Source organism: Lagopus muta, chromosome 10 (genome assembly GCF_023343835.1).
Source record: "Lagopus muta isolate bLagMut1 chromosome 10, bLagMut1 primary, whole genome shotgun sequence".
NCBI classification, from domain to species: domain Eukaryota; kingdom Metazoa; phylum Chordata; class Aves; order Galliformes; family Phasianidae; genus Lagopus; species Lagopus muta.
Genome location: NC_064442.1, coordinates 17,266,887 through 17,293,583, shown reverse-complemented (window position 1 = coordinate 17,293,583; position 26,697 = coordinate 17,266,887). Strand labels below are relative to the sequence as shown.

The following is a 26,697-nucleotide window of genomic DNA, read 5'->3' as shown; positions in this document are numbered from 1 at the left end:
CAACATAGAGCCAGCAAGATCCTCACGGCTGTCACTGGAGAGGTGTCTCAGGATGCTTCACTCAAGCTTTTACATCCCAGCCCTGCGGCCGCTGTTCTCAGAGAAGCTGTGCAGCACTCAGGGTACGCCTGTAATCCCTGCAGGTTTACTTCAACTGAGTGAGGTTTCTGCATCGTCCCTGAAGGCACCCTTCAGCCTCCTGAGGGCACATAGCCTTGTCACCATACTGCTGCTGACATAATCATTCAGTGGTGTGTTTTTTTCCCCTCACGGTTGGGGATGGCCTCTTCTCTCAGGTAACAGTGATAGGTAGGACAAGAGACAACAGCCTTAAGTTGCACCAAGGGAGGTTCAGGTTGGATATCAGGAAAAACTCAGAGCGGTGAGGCACTGGTGCAGGCTGCCTTGGGAGGCCCAGCTCGGGAGGGAAGCATCCTTGTTCCTAAGAGCTGCGGTCTGGCTAGCTGCCCGGCCCTCGTCGCCACGGTAACTGCGCACACCTCAGGCCAGATTCGCGCAACGGCTCCTTTAAGGAGGAGCAGTTCGCCATTTTAGGTTCCCCCGCCCCCTCCTGTCACGTGACGCTGGCGGCCGCCATCTTAGGCTCTCCGCGCCGGCGCCTCGCGTTGCTCGGGTCACGTGGGATTGGGGCCGGCGGAGCTGAGGGGAGGGGAGCGGAGCCGCGCGGCCGGAGGCTGAGGGGCGGTGGCAGCGACACGATGGGGCAGTGCGGGATCACCTCCTCCAAAACCGTGCTGGTCTTCCTCAACCTCATCTTCTGGGTGAGTCCGGTGGGGTCGGAGAAGATGGGCGCATCTCAGAGGTGCGGAGGGCTGGGGCCGAGCGCGGTGCGGGGCCCGGCGCTGAGGGAGGTGCGGGCCGCGCTGCCTCGCTGCTGTCCGGCCTTACGGCCGCCTGGGAGCGCCGCTCTGTCCCGTGTCTGTTTCACCGTGTCCCATTTCCCTTTAAACTCGTTAAAAGCGTTTGTGTTTCCTTGGGAAGCCGCGCTGTGTGCAATCTTCTCATTTCCAAGCCGCCCTCCGGAGTTGGGAGGTGGATGAAACGGCATCTGTTGTCTCAGCGCTGGGCAGCATTTAATGAGCATCAGAGATCCTGCCGTAGGGGCTCTTGTGTAACGTGATACAGCTGGAGCTGCGGTATTGAGGTTTGCAGATTTTTGCCGCTTTAGTTTCTGTAGAGCTGCTGCAGCCACCTAGTTTTCGGCCTTTAAAGTCTGCCCCGAGCACTTAGTGGTAAGTATGTGACACTGATTTCTTCCACACGTTTAACGCAGAACTATTCGTATGTAGAACTTAATGGTGTGACAGCAAGTGCTGTGAGTCACTTTTTCTAGTCAGTGCAGTTTCACAGCAGTATTTATGCCTTGCTTGAACCTGCCACAGCTGTGCTTACCCAGCCTGGGGAGCAGCAGGCTGCTGGAAAAAAAACCTCGCTGAAGGTGGGTGTTCAGTTGTCTTTGCCCATTGCCAGGTGTAGAGCAATGCATGCAGAGATTACACAAAGTCATGATGTGAATTTTAAGAATTCCTTTTTTTGGGGGGGGGGGGGGGAGGGGGGGTTAATTGCTCTGTTTCTCATTTTCTACTCCTGGCTCCAGGAAGGGAAGATTTCACTGCTATTCAAAGCATTGAGTAGGGAATAGCGGGTAAGGAGATACTAGGAGATAAAAGTGTAACTATATTTAGCTGAATAATGATTAGTACCATATGAAATGTAACAAGTGTTAGAGGGTAACTGTGTTTCTCTAGATTTTTTACAAAGGAATGTGTCTCTTGGGTGCTTAAGCATGAGTTATGGTCAGGCAAAATGGAAGTCTGTAGAGCCTCACTGGCATTTGTATATACAGCTGTTCAGAGAGAGAAGTTGATGTGAGGCATATTTAAAAGATCTGTGTTAGGAGTAGTCTCCATTGCTTATCTTGGAAGTATCATCACAAAATGGGTTGGAAGGGACCTCAAGAATCATGAAGCTCCAACCCCCTGTCACAGACATGGCCACCAACCTCTCCATTTGACGCTAGACCAGGTTGCTCAGGGCCCCATCCAACCTGGCCTTGAGCACCTCTAGGGACACGGCTGGAAGCTCCTTTGTAGGGAGTGGTTTTTTGTTACATGCAAGTGATACTGAAAGAGCATTGTGAGAGCTGCCAAATAGTGCTTAGTTTTTCACTGGATGTGAAGTTGCTGTGAGTTGCATCTTGAAGGAGTGCTTTATGCTCCTTAGTTGCTGATATAAATTAGGTTGTGTTTTTAACGGATGCAAGTTCTGTGAGTTTTCTCTTCCAACCCCAAAGTTCAGTTTTATATATTTGGAAGGTGTTGTTTGCTACTTGCTGCATTTAGTAATTTAATTGCAAGTGTGTTTATTCAAAAAAAAAAAAAACCAACAAAAAACAACACACCCGTCAGTGTTAAGCACAGAAGCTACTTGGTGTAATACTTAATAGTGTTTTAGGGTTTTTAATGGCACTGTTCTGTTCTTAAGACAAATTTGACTCAGATGATGTGTAGACAGTTTGTGTTTAGGTACCAAGTACTCTGTGTCAAATCTCCAGTCAAAGAAGTCAACTTTTGCTGACAGCTTTTTGACAGGGAGGCAGCTTCAGTGGCCATACTGCTGGTAAGTTGTACGTGGAATGATAAATGCAGGTTTATCCAAAACTGAAAGCCTCAAAACCTGTGTCTGGGCTCTTTAGCCAAGCTGTAGCCTAAAGGTAGGAAAGAATGAATGTGACTTCGTACAAAATTTCAGCAAAAGTTGTGCATCTCAGTTTTAAATGGCAAAAGGGAAGGAAGTATTTGAGTTCTTGATTTAGCATGTTTCATTTGGTGACTGAGCTGAACGTGTATAACATTTAGTGCCTATCTAGTTGGCAGTATAATTGCTTCTGTGCCATTACAGAAGTGTTCTGATTGTCATTCATATGTCATTCCAGTATTGGTAATCAGATCATCTAGATTTACACTGAGGCTTTTGACAGTCAACTGCCTATAATTTGTCAAGTAACTGTGAAACGTCCTTGAATTGCTTTTTTTAAACTTAGTATGTCATTTCAGAGTATCATATATAAACTTTGTGATCAACAGGATTGTCATAATCTTTATGGTATGCATTTATATCACAGAATTAACTTGAATTCTGTATTTAAACTTGAGATTAGTTTGCAGCCATTGAAAGCTCTGACAATTAGCCGAGTGAATTGTTTTTGAAGTGTTTAGACAGTGCTCTCAGAAATATGGTTGGGTTTTTTTTTTTTGGTTGATCTTACATGAAGCCAAGGATTGGCCTCAGCAGTGCTGGTGGATCTCTTCCAATGCAGGACTTTCTATTATTATAACTTTTTTCTCCCTAACCACAGTTCTGATATCTGTGGGAGGTGTGAATGTTCAGAACACTTTTTTTTTTTATAGTTCAGTCTTTTGGACGTGAGATGTTCAGAAAATTACTACTGCTACTGCCTGGAGGAGAAAGAACAGCTTTATTAGTTCTGAATGTAATTTGTTAAAAATAATTGATATTTTGAATTCCTGTCTACTAAACATTTTGGTTCTTACTTTCTCCTTTGGTACCATTTTCTATTAATCGCTTGGTTTGCTGGGAAAATGTTTAGTATCTATCAGCTGTTCTTTTGCTACTGTGAACCTGATGATGTCTTCATCAGAAAAGTTTAAGCCTTGAAGTACTGAGTCACTCCAAAAGTAATGTCTCATATTTCTTTCCATAGAAACTAGAACAGATAAAAAGAACACCTTAACACTATTGGATAGAGTGGATTCTCAGTTGCAAGTTATGGTATGATAAAAAGACAAGAAAGAAGGCTGGGGAGGAGGAAGCACTGTGGGGCTGTACCTCTAACCAACACATAGGTCTCTTAGATCAGCATGACAGTGGTATCAAAAAACACCCCCATTTTCATTAAGTACTTAATAACAGAAGAGGAACTCAGCATGCTTGCTAATAAATAAAGAGCACTGTCGGTTTGTTCTGCTGAAGTGGGCAGTTTCACTAATGGCACTTCTAATCACATGAAGCCACCATTCTGTTCCGTATGACACTGTTGCAGTGCACTGAGACGTTTACCTCAGGCTTCTGTATATGTTGCAAGAGTTCACATGTTCTGTTTCTGCAGTTTCTTTTAATTCACAGACATGTTCATATATGAGTGTTTGGTTATTACTAAGCTCTAGGGGAAAAAAGACCAGCAAGAAAAAGGTTTTATTATTTTCTTAGTATAGGTGTGATTTAATATTGTTAACAGATCCTTCAGTTGATGAGACTGCTTAAGTAAAATTAATACAGAGCGTGCATGTTGGCAATAGCAAGTTCCTTTTGCGGCTGCAAATGTGTAAAGAAGCAAGCTAGTGTAAATGGTATTGCCATAGGCTTTTTGCCAAGAGAAGCTGTCCCTGTTTGTGGCAGCAGACATTAAGAGTGGTGTCTTTGCTTATGCTCACACAGGCTTTCTTAATTCATCAGGAGTAAGATCCTCTTATTTTTCTGTATTGGTCTCAAGTAGGATGTCATCTCTAATAGTTCTGTGGTAGCTCCATATTTGTCTTTGCCTTATGAAAAAGGAAGGTCAGGCATGCTATCTGATAGCTGTACCTGCTCATTCATTTATGGCTGCTGATGTAGCCCAAGCTCCACCCAGTTTGCAGTTTGTGATTCTAAAAATTCATCTCCTTCTGGAAAGTCTGATGTTAAGTTTTATTTCACTTCATTACATCCAAGAAATAAAACAATAATGCTTCTACTAAGTGCATTTTTCCAAAGTACCTTTGAATTATCTCCCCCTCCCCCCTGTGGGATAGGGGCAAGGATCAAAGAACAAAGTAGAACTTGTGGGTTGAGATTAAACTAATCACAAAGATAGAGAAAAGGAACAGGGTAATAGCTAGAACAAGTGATGCACAGGCAGTTGATCACCACCTCTCACCTATGCCCAGCTGGCCTCCTGAGCAATGGAAGAAAGTGAGATGAACTCCTCCACCCTTTAGACTCCTTCTGCATGATGTCACATGGTGCAGAACATCCCTGTGGCCAGTTTGAGTCAGCTGTCCTAATTCTGTTCCCTCCCAGCTCCTTGGGCCCTTTGCTGCAAATGGCCTTGGCTCTGTGCAGCACCACTTAGCAGCAGCTATCAACACCACTATGTTAATCAGCATTGTTTTTCTCCTAGAACCAAAATGTAGCATCGTAACAGATGGTCTGAAGAAAGCAATTCCATCCCAGCTGAAAGTAAGGCACTAAGTTAAAGCTTCATCAGGTGACTTGTACAGCTTTGTTGAAAGCTGTTTGAAGAAATGAAATAAATGTAAAAATGCAGAGAAATGCTTTTGGGCTTGTTCTTTAGGAGATAGTGTAGATGGCTAAAATGTTCAAGGATGCCTACAGTTGGAGTCTGTGTTCATAAAGAATGCGTATGCTTTGACAGCCTGTAGTGCTAAAACAGTACCTAATACCCTATGCTTCCTTTGAGGTTTTTTCTTTACCTGTACATCTGCTCCTTGAGAAAGTGAATAAAGTTTGCTTTTGCTCCTGTGATGCTTTCTACTTGGTATTCACAAGATAACTCTTTTAACTGCTCTTTAAATTACTTAACTATCTAGAAATCATTAATTTTACTATTTGACCAAACTAGTATAAAATAGCCCTAGTAGCGGTTGTTGAATCGCCAGGCTTCATTTCAATATAGCAAGAAGGCTTTTTACAATCCTGTGCTTACTTTATAACTTATGCATACTCATCACAGTACAGTAACCACAGTATTAGACATTATGTAGTATTACATTAGAGAAACTAGCTGTGCCATCCTTAACAGGAATTGTAGCCATGCAAAGTGTAGTGTGTTCATGAATTGCTGGTAGAAAAGGAGGAAGAAAATGCAGCAAGAGCAGAGTTTGGTGAAATCTAGCAATAGGAAGAAATGTAAAAAGTTAAAAGCAGACAGAAGTGAGCTCACCTTCCCATTTCAGTGGCAGCTTGAGTGTCTTCTGGTCTGGACTTTAAAAGCCAAGGCAATGAAGAAACTTCTCGGGTGTGTTTTGATGATCAAAGAGGAGATTGACAGATAATCCCAAAGGCTTCCTCAGAGGAGATTACTTGGCAGAAGCCTTTTTCTTTGAAGGGCTGACTTCTGGATGTGAAAGTAGCCTACTTTGTGCCTCTGCTGTTCAGGCATTAAACGAGTGTATTTTCAGGAATGTTGAACAATTTGGAATCCAGTGCATTGTGGAGAACTTAATCAGGAATTAGGGTATAAAGCTCCTGAAGCATCACAGCCTCTGAATGATTTTCTTAAAGCATTGGGGCACAAATTTTCAGGTAACAAACACATCAGGTCTTGGATTTTTTTGCTAGGCTTTGATTTGCTTTTAAGTATAAATCTCATCATGTTTCTTTAAAGGAGGATGTTCAAGACTTTGGATCATGAGATTTCTTTAGGATTGTTCAGATGTAGATTTGTGCTTTAAAAGTTTATACCTGAGAGAAGCAGAAACAGCTTGCAAAGTGAAATGCCACGTATTTGAATAGTATTTAGAATTTAAAGTATTGCTTCATGCAGCAAGACAGCTTCATAGCATGGCACAATCATTGTTCTTGTGCAGGGCAAGGAGTCTGGAAACTGGAGTGTCAGGTCAAGTTGTAATTAACGCTAAATAGATATAAAAGAAGGGTGATATTGGGAACATTTCTTTCAGTTACAGTAAAAATCCCTATTCCTCTGTTCTGCATCTCACAATTAGTGACGTTTGAAATATGTAATGCCAAATGCAGAGGAGATCTAGCTCAGCATTTTGCTTTAGTTATGAAAGCAATTGAATTTGAGGCTTTTCTTAATGCATAGTGTTACAGAATTGAGTTTGGCTAGTATAGAGAAAGCCACATGGCTTGATTTTTACTTTGTTTTGTAAACCTCTGAGATACCTCAACCATGTTATGAAGTTGATTAAAATTGATTTGCTTCTCTTAAAGAGTTTTGAGAGACAGTCACAGTTCAGTTTTGCATGCAAATAATTAGTGATGAGTGGAAAAGAGTGGTCAGGAAGCTGTTGAGTTCTGTGGTGGGTGGACATAAATTTAAAGCAAGTAGAAGAAAGGGTTGCATGTGTGCTTGTGTTTATTTTGGAGGGGGATGAGATGGGAGACAGAGCTGAGAAGTGCTGAGAAGAGTGAAGAGTGGCCTGATCCTACATATGAGGCCTTTGAGCTTAAAACTGAACTAGACTTTGAAATAGAGGAAGCCAAAAAAGAAAACACTGATGGAGGAAATCTTTCTGTATCGGACACGAGTCAGGTCATGAATATCCTGGTGTTGGGAAGATGGAGAACAAATGCAGAAGCACTTGGGGGCAGGGGGGAGGAAAACACTTCTTAAGGTACTGGTTTATGACTGAAAGCTGGACAGTAAACCAATGTTCTCTGTGTACAGGTAGAAAAATGTCAATATGTTGATATGCAAATGGAGGAAGGAAACTTGGAATGAAGCTGATACAACCTCAGAGCCCCCAGATCTTCTGAGTAAATATGGCAGTTAAAAAAAACCAATGCATTCCCATCAGACTAGAAAAGCAGTGTGAACTAAGATTCACTGAAGCTTTAACACGAGGAGGGAAATAGACACATTGGGAGGATAGTGTGTCTAACATAACAGTGGAATGACCTCTATTACTGCCAGAACTCAGCAGTGACGATTGGAAATAGTAGACTGTTGTTGTTGTCATTCAGGGTTCGTTATCAGAAAGAGTGAAATACTGTTCTTAAGTAGTCAGATACCAGGTGCAAATGTTTTCTCCTGTGTATATATATACATATATATATATGTGTGTGCGTGTGTGTATTTATAGTGCTTAGCTGCTATTTTGTTTGCTTTTTCAGAGATTGTCTTTTTCTTGACATAGAGAACAGAATGGAGATTCCATGGGAACAAATGCTCTTGTTTGGCTCAGTTAAATGAAAGAGTTAAAAAGGGGGAAAAAAAAAATAAATTCTGTGGAAATTGACTGTCAAATAGCAGAGCAACATGAAGGCCAGCGCTTTGTGCAGGCAGTCTTGGGATGAGTTTCAATCTTGAGATGAGTTTCATTTAGATCTGTTAGGAAGGGAAGTTAGGGTAGTGTAAGAAAGCCATAGGATGTAAATAGAGCTGCCTTGTTCCATTGTTGGTAAATAAATGATCAGCAGAGCAAGTGCTGTTGATCTTTTACTTTCCAGTCATGCTGCTCTTTGGCAGCAGAAGTCTTAGCTTTCAAACCTGCTGTGTATACGTTATTGAAAGTATGAAGTTCTTAGTGCTTGTTGCTGCCTACTTCATGGTATGGGGTGAGTCAACAAAGTAGGCTTGTCTACCTCAGTGCATGTGGAAGGTGGAAGCTGACTTTAGTGAAAGCAGGCATTGGCTTAGGAGTCTGCATTACACTGCTCCAAAGATGGAGGGAACCCCAAATTTTAAAGGCTTTCCTGTAACACTTTGATGCTTTTTATCACTGCATGCATTGCAGAGTAGATCTTCTGGCTTTCCCTCCAGTTACTTGCGTTCTTGTTCTTTATTCAACAAGTCTTTGGAGCATGGTGCCAAAGCAATCATATCAAGCTTTTCTGAACTGTATGGGGTGTATATAGCCTTAATTTTTTTCTCTGATGAATGGGGTGTCTGAATGTTAAAGACTTGCTCAACAAACTATTCTCATCAACTGCATTTGTCTTGGCAGCCCTTTTAAAGGTTAACTTATGCTAAAACAAGAGTATGCCACATCAAGTTCAGTACTCTGAAGTTAAATGCTCCAAAGGGATGTGTGAATGCTGAATAACCAGTCATCTCCATAGAGCATGCATGTGACCTGGCACTGATTCAGGAGCTGCTGCCATCTCTATTCAGAGCCTTGAGCAGATTGTTTGAGAATTCTCCTTTCAGTCCTGCTTATAAAGGACTTACTTGAAATTTGTGCGGGTCATGTATTTGATTTATATTTGATGATATGAGAAACACATTAATCAATATGATGGCTTTTTATTTAAACATTTTTGTGCTTAAGTTGAGCCAACTCAGTATTCTGTGGATTTACTTTCTGCTCTTCAGAATAATAAGTATTGAGAATTGGATTACTGTACTTTAGTTCCTCCTTGTGACATTACTTGTGATACAGATCTTAGTTTTTCTGCATTATTTCCTTCTTTTGGAAAACAAATTATGGAAGCTCATGAAACCAAGCTCTAGTGAAAATGCTGATGTAAAGACCTGGCATTACCTCCCTTGCTGTTAAGAGCATGCTGAAGGAAGCACTAAGCATCACTTGACTGGTGTGGAGGAAAGGAAGGTATTTGAATTATTTTTTTCTGTAAACTAAGAGGGCAGCATTGCTGTTTTCATTGTGCTGCAATCAACTGGGCAATTGTGGTTCAAAAATAGTGTGAAAATGTAATATGGAGGGGGGGGGATTCAGAAATTGTCTTCTAGCTTTTAAAACTGATCTGAATATAAAAGTTCCAGAAGGCACTGTTGTTTTCAGTTTTTATTTCCACAGAAGATTAGTTGTGCAAATGATTCTGTGGAAGAGGCAGCAATAATTGCAAAGGGCATGGACACTTTATTGGTTAGATGCTCACTTCTCAAGTAGAGAGAAATGGGTCTTCAGAGAGAGGGAGAGAGACGTGGGTCTTCAGTTTCTGCTTCATGATTGTAGTGCACTTTGCAGATGGAGGGATCCACCCTGATGCTCCCAAACTTCCATAGCTTTTTCCACAGAAACACCCATTCTACAACCTTTGGAAGCAAAACCTAAGGACCAGTGTTGTCGTGGCTGGTACCAATCTGTAGTACCACGTGTGAGAAGGTGTAAGTGAGGACTTCAGACAAGGCTGCTTTAATCTGAGAAGCCTGATGAAAAATGTGAACTTCCAATTACAAAGCAGTGTTCTCTTTAGGAAAAACACTCTCTGTGCTCATTGATTTCTGAGGCTGTATGTGCTGGACTTGTCCTGCATAGTACTGAAAGGGCAGAGTTTCTCCTAATGTGAATGCTTCTCAAAGGAGGGATGGGAAGCTAACATCTGTAGTTTTGTAATGCTTGATTTCTGTCTCTGTTCAAAGATATTTGAATGCATATGCTCATGCAGTTAGCAGGAGTCTCAAGTCTGCCTGTATGAACCATATTTTTCTTAGAAAAGATGGAAGCTGCTTAAATTTTCATCATAGAGGAGGACAAAGAGGCTCACAAATGGTTCTGCTTTCACTTTTGTTGAATATTTTCTGTGCCTGATGCCAGTTGCTGCCATTTTTCTCTGCCACCTCACGTAATACCATATTTCTAACAAGCATTTTAGTCCTTAGAGGTGGGAGATGACATCGCTGGCCTGTCATTCACATGCTTCATTGCTAGGCAACAGTTAATGTAATTCCATTGCTCTGTGACACTACTTTGAATCTTTGTCTATAGGAATTGTATATCTTTGTTTTGCCACGCTGCACCTAACATGGCAGGGTTTCTGCACTTGGATTAGCACTTGGTGTTTTGTGTGAAGGAGCGAGTGTCCTATAGCTTGTTCTCCTCAGCTTTTGTTGTCTGGAGGTGCTACCTCACTGTTGGCCTTTGACTGTTAGTTTTCACTTTCGTGACTGTTGTATCTACATCGTACTTTCTACTGGATGACTGAGCTTCTGGATGCTTTAAATTCCTGTGGGGTACACACTTACCTTTACTGCAGAAATAAAGGCAGAGAGGTGGAATACAGAGTTCAGATCCACACAGAACAGGGGGTACTTTTGAGCTGGCTGTTAATACCTTTTTTTTTTTTTTTTTTTTTTTTTTTTTTTTTTTTAAAGCTAGTGTTTCTATAACCAAGTGCTGCAGAGGGCATTTGGAATGGGAGACTTCATCCTAGCAGTGCTTATCCAGTGTTGTTTCTATGGAAAATAGTTGAAATAGTATTGCAGAACTAAGTGTAGATAGTAGCAAAGTGTGCTGAAATAATAGGCACCAGTTTTCTAAATCCTGTTCTGTGTGCCATACTGAACAGGCTGCCTAAGGAGGCTGCTGAATCTCCACCCTTAGAGTTTCAAGAATGGACAAACTGCTGAGCAGCGTGGTCTGAATTCCTTGTTGATCCAACCTTCAACAGAAAATTGGACTAAATGATCACCTGAGGTCCCTCCTGGCCTGAAGTTTTCATTGGCGCTGCTATTGCCTGACCCAGTCTCATAGTGCTTCAGTTGCTGGCACTAGCTGTTGGCATTCTGTCTGCCCTCTTATTTCACAGTGCAGGGGGAGGAGTGGTAACAGAGCCTCTGAGTGAGAAGGGAGGGCAGGAATGGGGCCGGCTGCAGCATTCCTCCTTGGGTCCTGTTGAGTGAACTTCTGTGCCTGAGATGTGGATTGGAAGGGGTTTCACAAACCTTCACTGCGAAATGAAATTCCTCAAATCATGCCTTAGTCTTTGCACCTTCTGAATGGATTGTTTTAGTGTAGCCTTGCAAAGCAATGTAATTCATATGCACTGTGACAACAGGGAAGTATCATGAAACATCCGAATGATGCTGAATGTCATTGTAAATCAATTGAATATAATTGCTTCATTTTAAGTTTGAATGCAGTGGTTTTATTCTGTTGTGAGTGTGGTGCTATTTGATTCAGGCCATATATTGTTAGATGGCGGTAACTTGAAGTGATTTGTTTTCTACCCCCACATCTAAGAAAAGAACAACTTAATACAGTGACCCTTAGGAAAATGGCTCTTTTCCTGTATCTTTCAACAGTTGGTGCTTCAGACTTCAAAAAAGCTGCTGTCTCTAGAAGTTAGTTCACAAGATGTGTGTGCATTCTGTTCTGACCTCAAATCATGGGTATTCAGACAGCAAAATGAAGGAAGTAGTTAATTGATGGTAGTTAAAAACCACATACTTATTCTGAATAGCGGTTCAATTGCTAATAAACTGGCTCTGAAAGTGGTCTGAAATCCATTTATCAGAAGTATGCAGTTTGTGAATGTAGAAAGTGAAGCAGCACAGGAGGGAATGTGTCTGAGAAGGAAGCAAGTTCTTGGTGTTCATAGTATGGTTACCCTCACTTCTTAACTGCGTTCCTTAGGAGACTATTAAGCAGTCAGAACTAGAACCATCTAGATTAAGTGTAATTGGGAAGCGAGCCTCTGAGATATTCCAGACAAACATACACTGTGATCTAACAAAGATGAGTCAAATAATAAAAATAGGTATTTCTGAAGGGCACTGCTTTGTAGTGCTTGATGACAATAATTGTTACACAGTGGTCTCGCAGATGGGAGTTTGGTGTTCAAAGAAGCTGAAATGTTACTGTCTATTGTAGGCAGCAGCAGGCATACTGTGCTACGTGGGAGCCTATGTGTTCATCACATACGACGACTATGATCACTTCTTTGAAGATGTCTACACGCTCATTCCAGCAGTTATTATCATAGCTGTGGGAACGCTGCTTTTTATTATTGGGCTGATTGGATGCTGTGCCACAATTCGCGAAAGCCGCTGTGGACTCGCTACGGTAAGTTGCAGAGCTGCTGTGTGGTGGTGCTCCCTTGCTGTGTATCTGGCCTTTGTCCTTTTAATAGATTTTCAAAATGCATGTTTTTTGAATATTTCCTCTTATCTTGCCTTATAGCCTGAAATCTTGTTAGTTTTGTTCCTAACATCCTATGTTGGATTTCTGTTCTAAATAACAGTGTTAGTTTGCCTGTTCAGGCAGCAGCAGAATCTTTGTGTTTCACATTTTAGAGCTGTGATCTTTCTTTTTTTTTTATTTTAAATCACCTCCTTACAATTAAGTGAGAACAAGTTAAATCTGTGTTATGTTTTCTGATTGAAAAGCTGGAATGGGATAGGGAAAAAAGTGAGACAGGTGCCTTCTTGTGTTAAACATACAGCATTGAGGCTGACTGGGAATTATTGTGATGCTTAAGTGTTCTTTGTATGGCTTAATTTGGACACTTAGTTTCCAGGAATTTATCTTTTTAAGTGTTTTAGATATAACTCTAGCTTGAGAATTAGGATTTAAGTTAGGCCAGTATTCAAATCATCCCCACTTTGCTGCTGTTGGATGCTGTGTAGACTTAATTGAATGCTGAAAAGTCCTCTCAAGTATGCTAATACAAATGCATAGATTGTTACTGTTTTTGTTTCAAGACTTGATCTGAAAAAACATTCCCTTAGTCTCTCTACCAGTTTTAGGAATAGCCTGGGTAGCTTCTTTGTTGTGTGGCTGTAATATTTACCTAATAAAAGGGTGTTTCATTAAAACACTTCAGTGTGGCTTTTCAGTCCAAATGATCAGCAGTTACCTGACTGGGTGGTTCTAATTCTCGTTACCTGGTACAACTATAAGCTCTAAAACTTGAGTCACCTCAGGACTCGCTTGATCAACTTACTTGCCTGCTTTAGGTAATTTGCGAAGTTGAAACCTGAGGAATAACTTCATAATAAATCAAAGCCTGTTCTAAGACTTTCAGATGGTCAATTGTGGAAATGTTTGTGCAAATTCTCTGAACTGTGTTTTACAGTTTGTGATCATCCTGCTCCTGGTTTTCATTACCGAAGTTGTGGTGGTGGTTCTTGGATACATCTACAGAGCAAAGGTAATAGCCTTTAAATTTCAGTAAATATTTTACTGTGATCTGTGATCAAAATACTGAGATGTAGGATTTGCTGTAATTGGTTCTGTAAAACTGTTAGTGGATTTTCATTCAGTGTGCTAATTGGAGATTGATATCTTAAAATTTAGAACAGCAGTGTCTCAAACTTAGTGATAACAGCTTAACATTATCAATTACCTCAGTGTACATCATATTTCTGGTATCTTTGGCAGTGCACTGAAAGGTCAGTTGATCAGGTGGGACTCTAGCTTGTAGTGCAAGTGGTCCCTAGAAGCAATTGAGGAAAGCTGTGTACTTCCCGAGAATGGGAAACCTGTTGGATTCATATGCAGTAAATTGAACAGTTGCTTTTTGCTCAGATTTATGCAGAAACGTAGCATATAACATTGTGGTCTTTCAGAAATTACCATGTATCTGATCTAGGCTAAACTGCAGTCATTCTAAGTTCCAGTGTAAAAGTGGTTTGCTGCTCTCTGGTTAACAGCATTCAGGACAGATAAAAGATGTGTGCATCTGTCTTCTGTAGCCTGTCTGAAATTACACACTTGAATTGCCTGAAAATTGGATTGGTCCCAACTCGTATGTTCCTTTGTCTTGCCGCTGCACAGCTTCACAAGCAGTAATGAAGGGTCAGAGCTTGGGAGAAAGAAGGGAATGGAGCATCTTCTTAGTGACAGCATGGCCTTATGCTAGCCTAGCTGACTTGCAGGAGTCAGTATTTGAAAACTAAATTTTGAATCTTTTCAAAGGGCAGACAAAGTTACTGTTAGTAAGAAATGGCTGTTCTCTACTACCCTTTGGTATTTACTGTTTTAAACTTGTTCTCAGGGGCAGGAGGAGTGCCACACCTATTATAAGTGAAATTGGGAGGTGAAAACTGCCTAGATTTGATTGTTTTTTATTACTTTTTTCCAATTAATTACTGTTCAGACATGCAGAGATGGGATCAGGAAAGCCAAGGCAGAGATGGGATCAGGAAAGCCAAGGCAGAGATGGAACTGAGCTTGGCAAGGGATGCAAAAAATGACAAGAAGGGTGTCTTTAGATACATGAGTCAGAAGAGACAGACAAAGCAGAAGGTACACCGTCTGGTAAATGAGAAGGGAGAACTGGCTTCATCAGACATGTGGAAGGCTGAGGTACTCAGCGTATCCTTTGCCTCAGTCTTCACTGGCAGTCAGGCTTTCCATGCTACTCATGTCTCTGAAACCTGTAGGTAGGGATCAGGGGACTGAAATCCATCCCAGTGTAAGAGCAGAGCAAGTCTGAGAGGGTCATGCAAGTCATGAGGCTGAATGTGCACAAGTCTGTGGTGCCAGATGACATGCATTTCAGGGTTCTGAAGGAACTGGCTGGTTTGGTTACCAGGCCACTCTCCATCAGGTTAGAAAAGCTGCAGGCAAAGTCTCTGATGACTGGAACAAGGGGGACATAACTCCCATTTTTAAGAAAGGAAGGTATTAAGACACATGTGAGATAAGGAGGCTGTGGTAGCCAGCATGGCTTCACTGAGATTGTGCCCAACCAGTCTAGTGGCCCTCTGTGGAGGAATGACAGTGTCAGTGGATGAAGGAAGGGCAACTGATGTTGTCTGCTTAGACTTGTGCAAAGTATTTGACATGTTCCTGCATCACTTCCTTATCTCTAGATTGGAGAAATACAGGTTTTAAGGCTGGACTGTTTGTTGGATAAAGAGCTAATTGAACAGTTGCAGCCAGAGGGTTGTGATCAGTGGCTCTGTGTCCGTGTGGAGGCCAGTCACAAGTGATATTCCCTAGGGGTCTGTAGTACTTGTGCTCTTCAGCATCTTCATCTATACATAGTGGGATCAAATGCACACTCAGGAAGTTTGCTGATGATGCTGAGCAGTGCATTTGACGCAACAGGAGGATGGGATGCCATCCAGTGGGCCCATGTGAATATGTTCAACAGTACCTAGTACAGGGTGTTACACTTGAGTCATTCCAGTCACGGATATGAGTACAGACTGGGAGAAGAATTCCTTGAGAGCAGATCTGCTGAGAAGGATTTGAGGGTTCTGGGAGGTGTAAAGCATGAGCCAGCAGTGTGCTCCTGCAGCCCAGAAGGCCAGCAGTGCCTTGGGCTGCATCACAAAATGAGTGGCCAGCAGAGCAAGGGAGAGGTTTGTTTTCCTGTGCTCTGCCTTCATCTGGAGGCCCCATCTGGAGTGCTGTGTGCAGGCCTGGGGCCTCCGGCACAAATGGGATGTGGAGCTGTTGGAGTGGGTCCAGAAGAGGCTGGGGTACCTCTCCTGTGAAGAAAGGCTGGGGGAGCTGAGGCTGTTTAGCCTGGAGAAGGCTCTGGGGAGACCTCAGTGTGCCCTTCCGATACTTGAGGGGGAGTTTAAGCAGGAGGGAGACCAATTTTTTACACAACTAGTGATAAGAGGGAATGGCTTTAAACTAAAAGAAAGGGCATTTAAGTTAGATGTTTGGAAGAAATTTTTTATTCAGAGGGTGGTGAGGTGATGGAACAGGTTGCCCAGGGAGAAATTCAAGGCCAGGTTGGATGGGGCCCTGGGCAGCCTGGTCTCCTGGTTGGTAACCCTGTCCATGGCAGGGGAATTGGAACTTGATGATCTGTAAGGTTGTTTGTTTTGGTTTTTTTTATAGTTTTGTGCTTTGTTTTTCACACATACTGCCCTAACTGAAGAAGTCAAACAACATATGAGTATTTATTAAAAGTTGTTTTAGTCTATATAACAAAATGAGGATGTGTTTAATTTAACTAATGCAGTTTAGAACACAGATTCATACAGGAAAACAACTGATTTCAAATTAGTCTGAAACAAGTTGCCTGTGTAAGTTAAACTGTATTTAGTTTATATCTGTCTTAACACAGACCTACTTGTGAAAATAACCAGTATTCTTGGAAGGGGACAATAAGCTTGTGCAATTGCTGCAGAAAATCCTTCACGTAAAGCAGTTAAACAACCTGAATCTTTCTGCCATGGTGTGTTTGCAAGATATTCCTGCAATAATTTGCAATTTTACAGAGTATGCTTGCTTCATGTTCAGTCCTGAAATTAAAATTCCTTGTGCATAATTCCTTCTGAAAGTGGTTATCCTGAACTGATTCCTTTTTTAAACTTACTTCAGTACCAAAGTTGAAAAAGACCAAACTTTCTGTGCTTTTACATAACAATTTATAGAATTGTACTACTCAAAGATTCTGGCAAGACTTCCTACAGAGTGAATGTTGGACATCTTTTGCAGGACAAGTAGTGATTCTTGAGTGGCATCCATTTTTAACACAAGTGCTGAACAGCATCTTTAGCAGCTTGACTCATCTGCAGTAGCTTAAGCTATTCCAGTAGCTGTTGCCATGTACCTTGTACAGCCATCAACATTTCTCAGAAAGCATGGGGGAGGTGGATTTTATAGAAAGTTTGATCGCTGTAGGGTAGGATAGTCAGTCAAAATACCTCATCTTTGGTACTTTATCCACTCTGGTCAGAATGGGTGCTCAATCAATAAGTGTGCGGAGGTGTAAAATCGATTGGTGTACAGGTTAGGTTAAGGATTATCAGGTGGAAAGATAATAAATGAAAAATGCTCGCTGATGTTGTAGGCTCTCAATAAAGTTCATGAGGAGCAATCTCCAGGTAGAGATCCTTCCTCAGTGGCAGTCAGCACTTGAATGGGATCTAGGAGAGGTGCAGCCAGGCTCCATCCTTCCGGTAGCACTGGTGAATTGCCTTCACCTGTGTTCCTGGGGCTGACTCTTGCTTGCCTCATGTGGTCAATCAGAGATTCAGGCTGTGATTCAGCAGTTCCCATGGCTTAGTGTTATCCTGGTGGTCCCAAACAAAATGAGTTAGTCTGAGTGGCTCTACTGATTTTTGCTTTTGCTTTGGAACTTTGAAAGTGAGTAGAAAGTGGAAAGGTGCATACTTGCTCTTTTGGAGAGTTCTTAATTCCATGATATTGTCTGATACTGTGAGTTGTGCTACGGTGTTACAGTAAAGGCAGTTTCTTTTCTGAGATGGGTCACTAAGCTTCTTTGTCTAACGTCTTACTGAACGTAGCTTCTTGTTTTCTCTTGGCCATTAGCTTTAGGTTAGTAATGTACTTGCCAAAGACAGGTCAGAATTTTAATAAGCTGTACCATCAAAGTACACTTGATATGTTAGGGAATTATCGTGGTTTTCTCACTTTTATACTTAAAAGTGAACTTATTTTCCTAGAGCTGTACTACTTCCATTGGTGTGCTAATGCTTTGCTTATGCTTCACAGGTGGAAGATGAAGTTGATCATAGCATTCAGAAGGTATACAATGGATACAATGGGACAAATCCTGATGCAGCCAGTCGTGCTATTGACTATGTACAGAGGCAGGTGAGATGGCCAGATGTGTGAAATATTAAATGATTTTGGGCTGTATGCCATTTAACTATCCATTCAGTCTATGATTTGCTTAGATAACACTGTCATATAATTTGTGTTACTTAAGTAACAAAACAACCTAACCTTGTCATGTTTGTGCTTTTGGTATTACAGCTAAGACTTCTGTCTCGTTCAGTTTAATGACTGGTTAACACGTAGCTCTTCACCTGTGTGTTTTTCAGCTGCGCTGTTGTGGGATCCATAACTACACAGACTGGGAGAATACTGTCTGGTTTAAACAAACTAAGAACAACAGTGTGCCACTTAGCTGTTGCAAAGCAACTCTCAGCAATTGTACTGGCAGTTTGACCCGTCCAATGGACCTTTATTCTGAGGTAAGACAGCTCAGGTATGAGCCTAGGGATGAGCTTTTGGTGACAATCATTTAATTTTCTTTTTGGTATAAATATCAAATCAAGCATGAAAGTCAATATCAAAGTAAACATGGCTTCTAAAGAAAAACTTTTTTTTTGTTGTTCTTTCTGCCTTATTTGATGTTTTTGGGGATTTTTTTGGTGTGGTTGCCAGAGGGATATATAATAAGCCTTTTTGTTTCAGGGCTGTGAGGCTCTGGTTGTAAAGAAGCTTCAAGAGATAATGATGTATGTCATCTGGGCAGCACTAGCATTTGCTGCTATTCAGGTAAGAGAATGTTCTTTGTCTGTAAACTCAAATGGTGTCCTAAACTGCTGTCCAGGCTATTAGAGTATGTGCAGGATGCTGACAACTTTAGTTTGTACTTGGATTGAGAGAGAAATGAACCTCAGTCAAAATGATGAAAATACCTCAAGACAAAACTTCTTAATTAAGTGTGGTCTAAAATCTGCTGCAAACAGGAATGTGTGTTCTGTTAGATTTCAGAATAGCTGAAAAGTCTGTTATGTGCAATAATCAACTAGAATGTAGGTGATAAATTACTCTTGAAACTAATTATCTTAAGCATCAGGTATCTATCTCTATGAATGTGCTCTGAAGGCATTTGAGACTGGAAATAAAAATTTGCATATTTAATTTACAGCTTTGAAACAGATGGCTCATACTTCATGCCATTTTAGAGATACAGCAGTGTATGCTTCATGGCATGCATATGATGTTGAGGCCGCCCACAAAACGCAGCAAGGTTTCTGATAGCATTATCTGCTCTTGTTCGGTAGAATTCTGCGCTTTCTTGAAAGTGTCCTGATTGCTGGACTTGAACCAAAAAAGGGGGGTTCTAATGCAGAGGCCAGGTTGAGTGCAGGCTGTCTTCCACAGGAATTCTAATTGGTGTATTTTCTGTGGTCATTGAAAGTAACTGGGGAAACAGTATCTCAGTATTTACTAAGATTAAAAAAAAAAACACAGGAAAGCCACAGAACTGTTTGTCTTTTAAACATTCCTGTAAAATTGATCAATCAGGCAGGCTTAGTGCATTAATCCATTTCAGTTTGTGGCAATTTTATGGTCTATGAGAAATGTACTACGTATGCTGAATCCCAAGAGATTTGAAAACTACTTGTCAATTACTTTTGTACTCTTTAAAAAGCATTTGAATATGGAAAACATTATTTCTGCTGAATTGGGAAGCTTAAGCACTTTCATTTTTCAGAACCAGCTTTTGAGCTGGGTTGTGTGTTTTGAAGGTGAGCAAATCATCTTTTGAAAACACTTTGAGAGAATAATTCTATTTGTATTTCTGTTCTATTAGGCTGTACTCACAGGTAGCAGTGTATTCAGTACTGCTGTTGAACTGTCCAGGACCAGATTACTACAGTGAAATTTGAGCTCAGTGCTCAGTGTGCTGAAGAAAGATATTTTTAATTGCTGTTCTTAATTTTTACCTCCTAAAGCAATATTTAGTCAGCTCAAATACTGAAATACATTTCTGTAATTAAAATGTAGGTATTTCCACAACGATAGTTAACCTGGCAGATTTTTATGTTGTAGAAAACGAGACTGGGTGAGCTGAATAGAGAGGAGGCATTCAGAATGTTGGAGTTTTCAGGTTGATTAACAGGTCCACTCCGATGTGCTATTATAACTCCTATAATTCCTCTCTGTTGGGATTGGGCCAGAGTTCCTACCACACACTTGAAATGCAAATGTGACTACTTGCATCCTTCTGTTCTTCCTGGCTAATCCATTCTCTGCAAGCATGTTGGTTGTATTCCTTTTGCAGTGGATGCTTTAGTTTGTCTCCGTGTCAGTAACCAAGCAATTGGCAGAAAGTACATATCTAAACAGCTTGAAAGAAAATAACATCTGACAAATTTCTTTGCTGGTGCTGTAGTAATGCTGTGTGTCACAATCTGTGACACCTGTTTAGAAAAGTTAATAAAAAATAAATCTACGTAGGTTGTTCTGAAAGTAACGTCTCCCATCTCACTAATGTCTCACTGAAACTGCAGCAGATACAAAGAGCACAATAACACTGTTTGGTAGAGCAAATTCTCAGCTACAAAACAGTGTTTTTCAACACTGTCTACCATTTGTGCAGCTACCATTTGCTATGTGTTTTTGCCAGTGATGAACAGTAAGTAGCCTGTGTAAGTAACAGTAAGTAAGCATGCTGTGCTTGTGAAAACACGCACCAGTGGATGTGACCCAGTGTTGTTAATGACAACAACATGGAACAGAATATTGGTGGGCATGTTCACCCTCTACTGCCTTTCCACCATCATCTGCCTTTGGGCCAGCATAATAAAACAGGGCACATTACTTTCTGGACAGCCTGAATGCAGGCTGTTGGGAATACCTTTGAAGTCTAATAGCATTCACTGTGTGGTTATCACACTTAAATCTGCCAGAGGTCAGACTTTCATATTTTTTTTCTACAGTTCAAATTTTGATGAGTTGGCATGATTGGAACTTAAATCTTTTGAAAACAAGTTAGTACTAAAACACGTTGAAACTATTTGAATTGCTTCTCAAAACATAAGATGTGAGTTGTGGCATTGTCCTATTTGAAATACAGAATTAAGGTATATGTTTAGCCAGTTCTCAGCAAAATAGTCTGCAGGACAATTGAAATGCAGATAAGAATGAGAACTTCAGTGGATGGCCTGTAACCTATGTCATGTTCTGTAGAGGAATAATAATCTGTTTGGGTTTGGTGTTTTTCCTTTTGGCCAATTCCATTCTCATTGCTATAAGCACTGAATAGTGTCCTCTCTGAACATATTTCTATTCTGTAAAGCAATAAGACTGTCCAAAGCTTACCTCGTAGCTTTAAGTCAGCAAATTTAGCCTTCACTGCCTCCTTTAAAATGGAAAGACTGAGAAGAGAAAAGAACTTTCTTAAGGATTTTGGTTTGTGGGAAGACTTAATCTTTTCTGCATAGAATTAATTTTTAGTGTCTTCATATTCCAGTTACCATGGGGATCTGGAAGGGTGTGATAATTCCTTGGTATCAACTACAGTGACAGCACTGAACTATTAATAAATCAGAGGCAAAATGAAGGGAGCAGAGGCATTGCAGTGGGTTAAGTGCTGCTTGATTAGCTGTGAGAGTTCATTCTTAGATATCTTCTTTAGTAAATGATCATCTGAGATACTAAACATGGCGTGTCTGTGCAGTCAGTTAGGTTTTTAGCAGGACCAAAAATAAGCTAATTGGTTTGATGAAAGGAGATTGGGCATAGTTAATACTAGTAGGCAAATTAAAGAAGGGGAGAAAAAAACAATCTGTCTGTGGGAGATGTTGAAATATTTCTGAATGCTGTTCAAGCTTTATAAGATGTATGTATTGTTCTTCAGCAGACTTCTGTTCACAGTATTGATTAGCAATTGAAGAGAAACAGAATTAAATGCCTTAAAACTTCAGAACACTTCAGAGATGCTAGCTTATTTTTCAAAAATTACATGCTAAATTGTTTCTGTCAAGAAATGTGAAATGAGGAAGTTAATTCTGTGCTTACAGTAACTTACAGGAATATGCTTCCTATTCACCCCCTAAAGCATTTGCCTGGTTTAAATAATGACTCAAATTTATTATTCTTATTACATAGCTCAACTTTTGATTTTTCAGGTTTTATACAACTATATAAATTGAGTAACTTGAGTCAGTCAACCAGGATTCTCTGTGTGAATACCTGCAGGAGTGATAGAACTACTTATGTTTGAAACACATAGCTAGCATGATTTATGGACAAAAAAAAAGCCCACAATGAAAGGAATGTTTCTGCCTAGCACACTTCATCTTATCTTTGTTCTCAACAGAGGAAAGAATGCAGTTTTTGTGCTTGCTGCCTGCAAGCCTTCAGAGTTCCATAGCCACTGGCATTTACCACAAAGCTCCATGTCATGAGTCTAACTTGAGCTTGCCTTCTTTTTTTAATTGCGCATGTGGAAGGGTGCTTTCCCATGAAGAGCCATTCTGTCATGTAACTCAGTTTTTCCCCTTACTCTGACACGAGATAATGCCCTACTAGGAGTGAGCTTTGGACAGGAACTACATGAGTACTGATAGAAAGCGAGGGAAGTGTGGAGTACACCAACAGACAGGCTGAGGTGCCATACTTGAGCTTACTCTCAATGTGCTCTTTCTGGTCCAAAGCTGAATTTGGCTATGGCTCCAAAGCAGAGAATAAACTACAGACAAAGAATATTTTAAGTCTTTATATCTTGTTCCATCCCAGGAAATACAAAACTTGCACTACAGCTTCATCATGCATGCTTCTTTTTAATCACTGCTTATTTAGACTAACATTTTTGAAACTCTTTTCTCTTTGATCTTTCATCAAACTTAACTAGGTTGCATGTACCAGTTAAGCTTTGGCTTCAAAAACGTTTTTATGCATTTGACATTTTCATCAGACTGACTTAAAGAAAACAACCTCCTTCCATTGTACTGATTTCTCACAAAACATCATGCTTTATGGTGGTTGGGTCGTTGACCACCTGAATTTTTTTACTTTCTGTTAAAGTCTCTTTTTAAGTAACCTCCTGGGGTGATGCTTTATAATCCAGAGCTATGACAGGATCACCTTGAATGTTTACATCTGTGAATAGAATTTTTCCCTGTATGCATGTGTACAAATCAAGACAATCTTACTCCATTGGCAGCTCTTGTCAAGTCCTGAAGACCATCATTAAACTTAAAAAGACTGTACCTGCTAAAAAAAATCTTTCAAATAATAGCTCACTTCTGTAAAATATTCCTGGCCATATTTAGTTAAGCCTTTTAAATGTATGCAGAGCAATCATACCCTTAATTCCTGATGAACTTCTGCCAGTGTAGTCACAGCACTGCAGTAAAATTGAATGACAGGAAGCTGTCTAAAAGTGAGTAATTCGTGTTGGCCTTGAGCTTTCTAGCATGAAATGTTAATAGATGGAGCATCTGAAATAAGGTAGTGCAGGTTTATAAAGCTCCTGGTTTTGTTCTCTTTCATCACAGCGATTGGTGCTAATGCATTTGAATGATGAGCTTTCATAATACATGCACCATCTAAACCTGTATCTTTCAGGAGAAAATGAGTAATTTCTTCCATCAGAATTTTTGTGGCAGCATAAATGTGGCTGACCAAGACAACTTCTGTTAAAGGTGTCTGTGATCTTGCAGGCAGATAGAAAGAAGTGTTTGGCCTTTGCTTTTTGCAGCAGAGAGAGAAGCTTTATCAAGCATTTGTTGCTATCTTTGTTATGGGCAGTCACAGCCTCACAGAGCGTGTTGGCGGTTTCTGTGAAGAAGTTAAAGTCTTTTCTTCGTACTCAGCTTGTTTTCTCTTTTTCCTCCATAGCTTCTGGGCATGTTGTGTGCCTGTATAGTATTGTGTAGAAGGAGTCGGGATCCTGCTTACGAACTTCTCATCACTGGTGGAACCTATGCCTAGAAGACAATGTGAACAACGTGGTTCAATCTTATCTCGCTTTGTGGAAGGTGAATGGGCCAGGTCTACTGCAATAGTTTGCTTGTCCTAAGCTTAGTCAGAGCACACCTTTCACAGATGAGGAGAGCTGTACTGTACACTGGTGACGGGCAAAGCAACTCAGCTTTACACACACCCATATATACCTGTGACTTTCACTGTTCTAGCCAGCAATTCATGTATCTAAATGTTTTAGTATACTAGTAAACTTCCTGATTTCAAAACTATTTGCAAGTTAAGTGTAAATTGGCTGATGTGGAAGTCAAAGGATGTGTGCCTACTTTGGTAGATTACCTCTAAGCATTAACTGACTGATTCTTGCATAGAGAGAGAATTTGTTAAACCTTCACTACATGGAACTTTTTTGGCCAAAGCTGTACAAAGGAAGCCAGCTGTATTTAATTTGAGAAGTATTTTAGTCTTGCCCCTCACCAGTGTCACTTTTTAAAAACACTTAAGTGAAGTCCAGTACTCTTTATATATAAATAGTAAAACAAAAACTAACCAAAATCTTAGGATCATGCGACTGCAGTTTCGACCTTCAGAGATCAAACCTTTCAAGCATTAGTGTTTTAAAATACAAGCTGGCTTTTCAGGAGTATAATGTATGCACTACTGTTCTATAATGAAATATTTCATTTTTCTATGAGGAGCGGTTTTATGTGTTGAGTGAACTGTTAGAGTGTAGCTCTTAAACTGGTTTGGAAATAACGTAGCCATGTAGAGTAGCAAAGTAGTATGTGAAAGTGATCTCAACTGTAAATAGTAAACCTGATTAAATAAATCTCTGTATATCCGCCCTATAATTGTCTGGTTTTCTATTTAAGATTCCAGTGTATTGGTTCAAATGGAGTCTGCAAGTGCTGTAAGCTTTAATGTATGAAAGCACGTGTTTTAAATAGAGATTTAAGTGAATTCACTTAAGATTTGGTGGGAGCTTGTGTTTATATCAGACGTGTTCGTTTTATCTGATGCGGTACTTAGGAAGCACAGCAGAACAAACTTAGTTAAACTTAGTGGAAAGTTAACACCTTGTGAGCACGATTAGGGAAGAATCTGTGATTTCTCAACAGTTGGAGATCAATACTGTTGTATTTTAATTACATGTTAATCTGTCCTGTGTTATTCAGATACTTTGTCACTGCTCTGTTTTCAAAGGCTTCAGTTACTTCTGCAGAAGACAGCAATGTTCAGAACTTCTACTGCTTTTTCTCATGCTCTTTATTATGCAAAATAGATTTGTTCAGCCACATTGATTGCAACACATTGATTGTAGTGTTCTCAGACACCCAAAGAAATGTCAGTCAAGAAAGGGCAATTCTAATGTGTGGTCTGCTAAGACCAACGACTTTCTTCCTGTTCTTTCACTATTGCAAAAGTACACTTGTGGACTTCCGTGTTAATTTCTAAACGTGGGCTGCAGATGATGTGCTCTTAGAATTGTATGTGCGTTAATAACCTGAAAGGCCTCTTGGGACACTGGTATTAAATGTCACGGATGTGGGAAATAAGCCTGCTAACAGAATCCACTGTTAGTAGAGAGGATGAATTTAAGGATTATGTGCATCATGTTGTATTACATACATTATATACACTTGGCAGAATCTCAGAGTAATGAAACTTAACCTTAACACTTAAGAACTAGACCAGGACAGATTTTAAAAACAGGTTTGTATTGCACAAGACAAAGGTAAGAATACCTCAAAAAGAGGTCAGCTTTTACTAGCTATGAGGCACGTATAAGCTCTGCAGCCAGCAGCCTACAGGTACTTCTTTGAAGTCAGTGTAATTATGGAAAGATTTCTGCTACAGTGCACATACTTGTTAATCTTGCTGGAAGACATGGATTTGTACTACAGGTGACTTGACTGCATAGCACCAAATACCTGCTTGTAGATCAGGGAGGCCTCTGCATGTTTCATAAAATAAAACTCATGCTGAAATGTAGAAACTTCTTTTAAAATCTAATCAATAAATGCTTTATACCTTACTTGCATAAAGGGCTGAACTAACCCAATACAATTTATAACTGTGTAAATTTGTTGTTGAAAACTAGTGGCATTTTTGCATGATTTGTCAGCATTCTATACACAATGTCTTGTCTGACTGCCTCAAACTGGCAATAAGTGCTATCTCCATAGTAGTCAGATATGAAAAGAGATGTAGGAGCTGACTGGTTTTACTGCTCAAGGTTTTTGAGTGATCATGTGTTGTAGATTTACTTGGGTTGCTTTCTGCTCGTTATTACAAACAGCAGGATTCACACTCGAGTAAGAAGGAATATTACAAGTTCTCATTTAAGGATTGAAATATGATTGTTTTGTCACCATGCCTTCTGCCATCACTTCTACTGGTGTAGACTTGCTGAATTCTGAAGGTAATTAAAAGCCAGAGAGGTCAAGTATTTGTAACTGGTATATTTCAGCTCAATTACTGTTAAATATAACCATACTGTTACAAGTTTTGGATTGGCAATAAATCCATTTTGCTTACAACTCCAGGACTGCAAACTGATCTGGCAGGCTTCTGAAACTCTGACTTTGGTCCATGTATAACCCTAAAGAAAAACTTAATCCTGAGTCCAGTAGTGAAGGACTTCAATATTAAAGACAGAAAGCAAGGGTGAGGTTTATCCAGCTTTAGTTCCTGCATAGGTGTCCCATTAAAAGCTGTCAGCAATAGAAGTACTTGTTCTACTTGCTAAGGAGTTGCTGTTACTGTGCGTTTTAGACAAAAAGCTCAGGTGTGGGTTGCAGTTATTCGTGGAAGTACTGTTCTGTATACCTATTGCAATAGTAATTGC

The 26,697-nt window shown here is 40.4% G+C and overlaps 1 protein-coding gene across 1 annotated transcript; it reads left to right on the top strand.

Moving 5' to 3' along the window:
• Positions 1-610: 610 nt before the first annotated feature.
• Positions 611-24,818, top strand: TSPAN3 (tetraspanin 3). The gene is made up of 7 exons (XM_048956558.1): positions 611-782; positions 12,342-12,533; positions 13,546-13,620; positions 17,895-17,996; positions 18,227-18,379; positions 18,603-18,686; positions 23,766-24,818. The coding sequence occupies exons 1-7, from the start codon at positions 720-722 to the stop codon at positions 23,856-23,858; spliced, it is 762 nt and encodes a 253-aa protein (XP_048812515.1). The 5' UTR covers positions 611-719; the 3' UTR covers positions 23,859-24,818.
• The last annotated feature ends 1,879 nt before the right edge of the window (positions 24,819-26,697 follow it).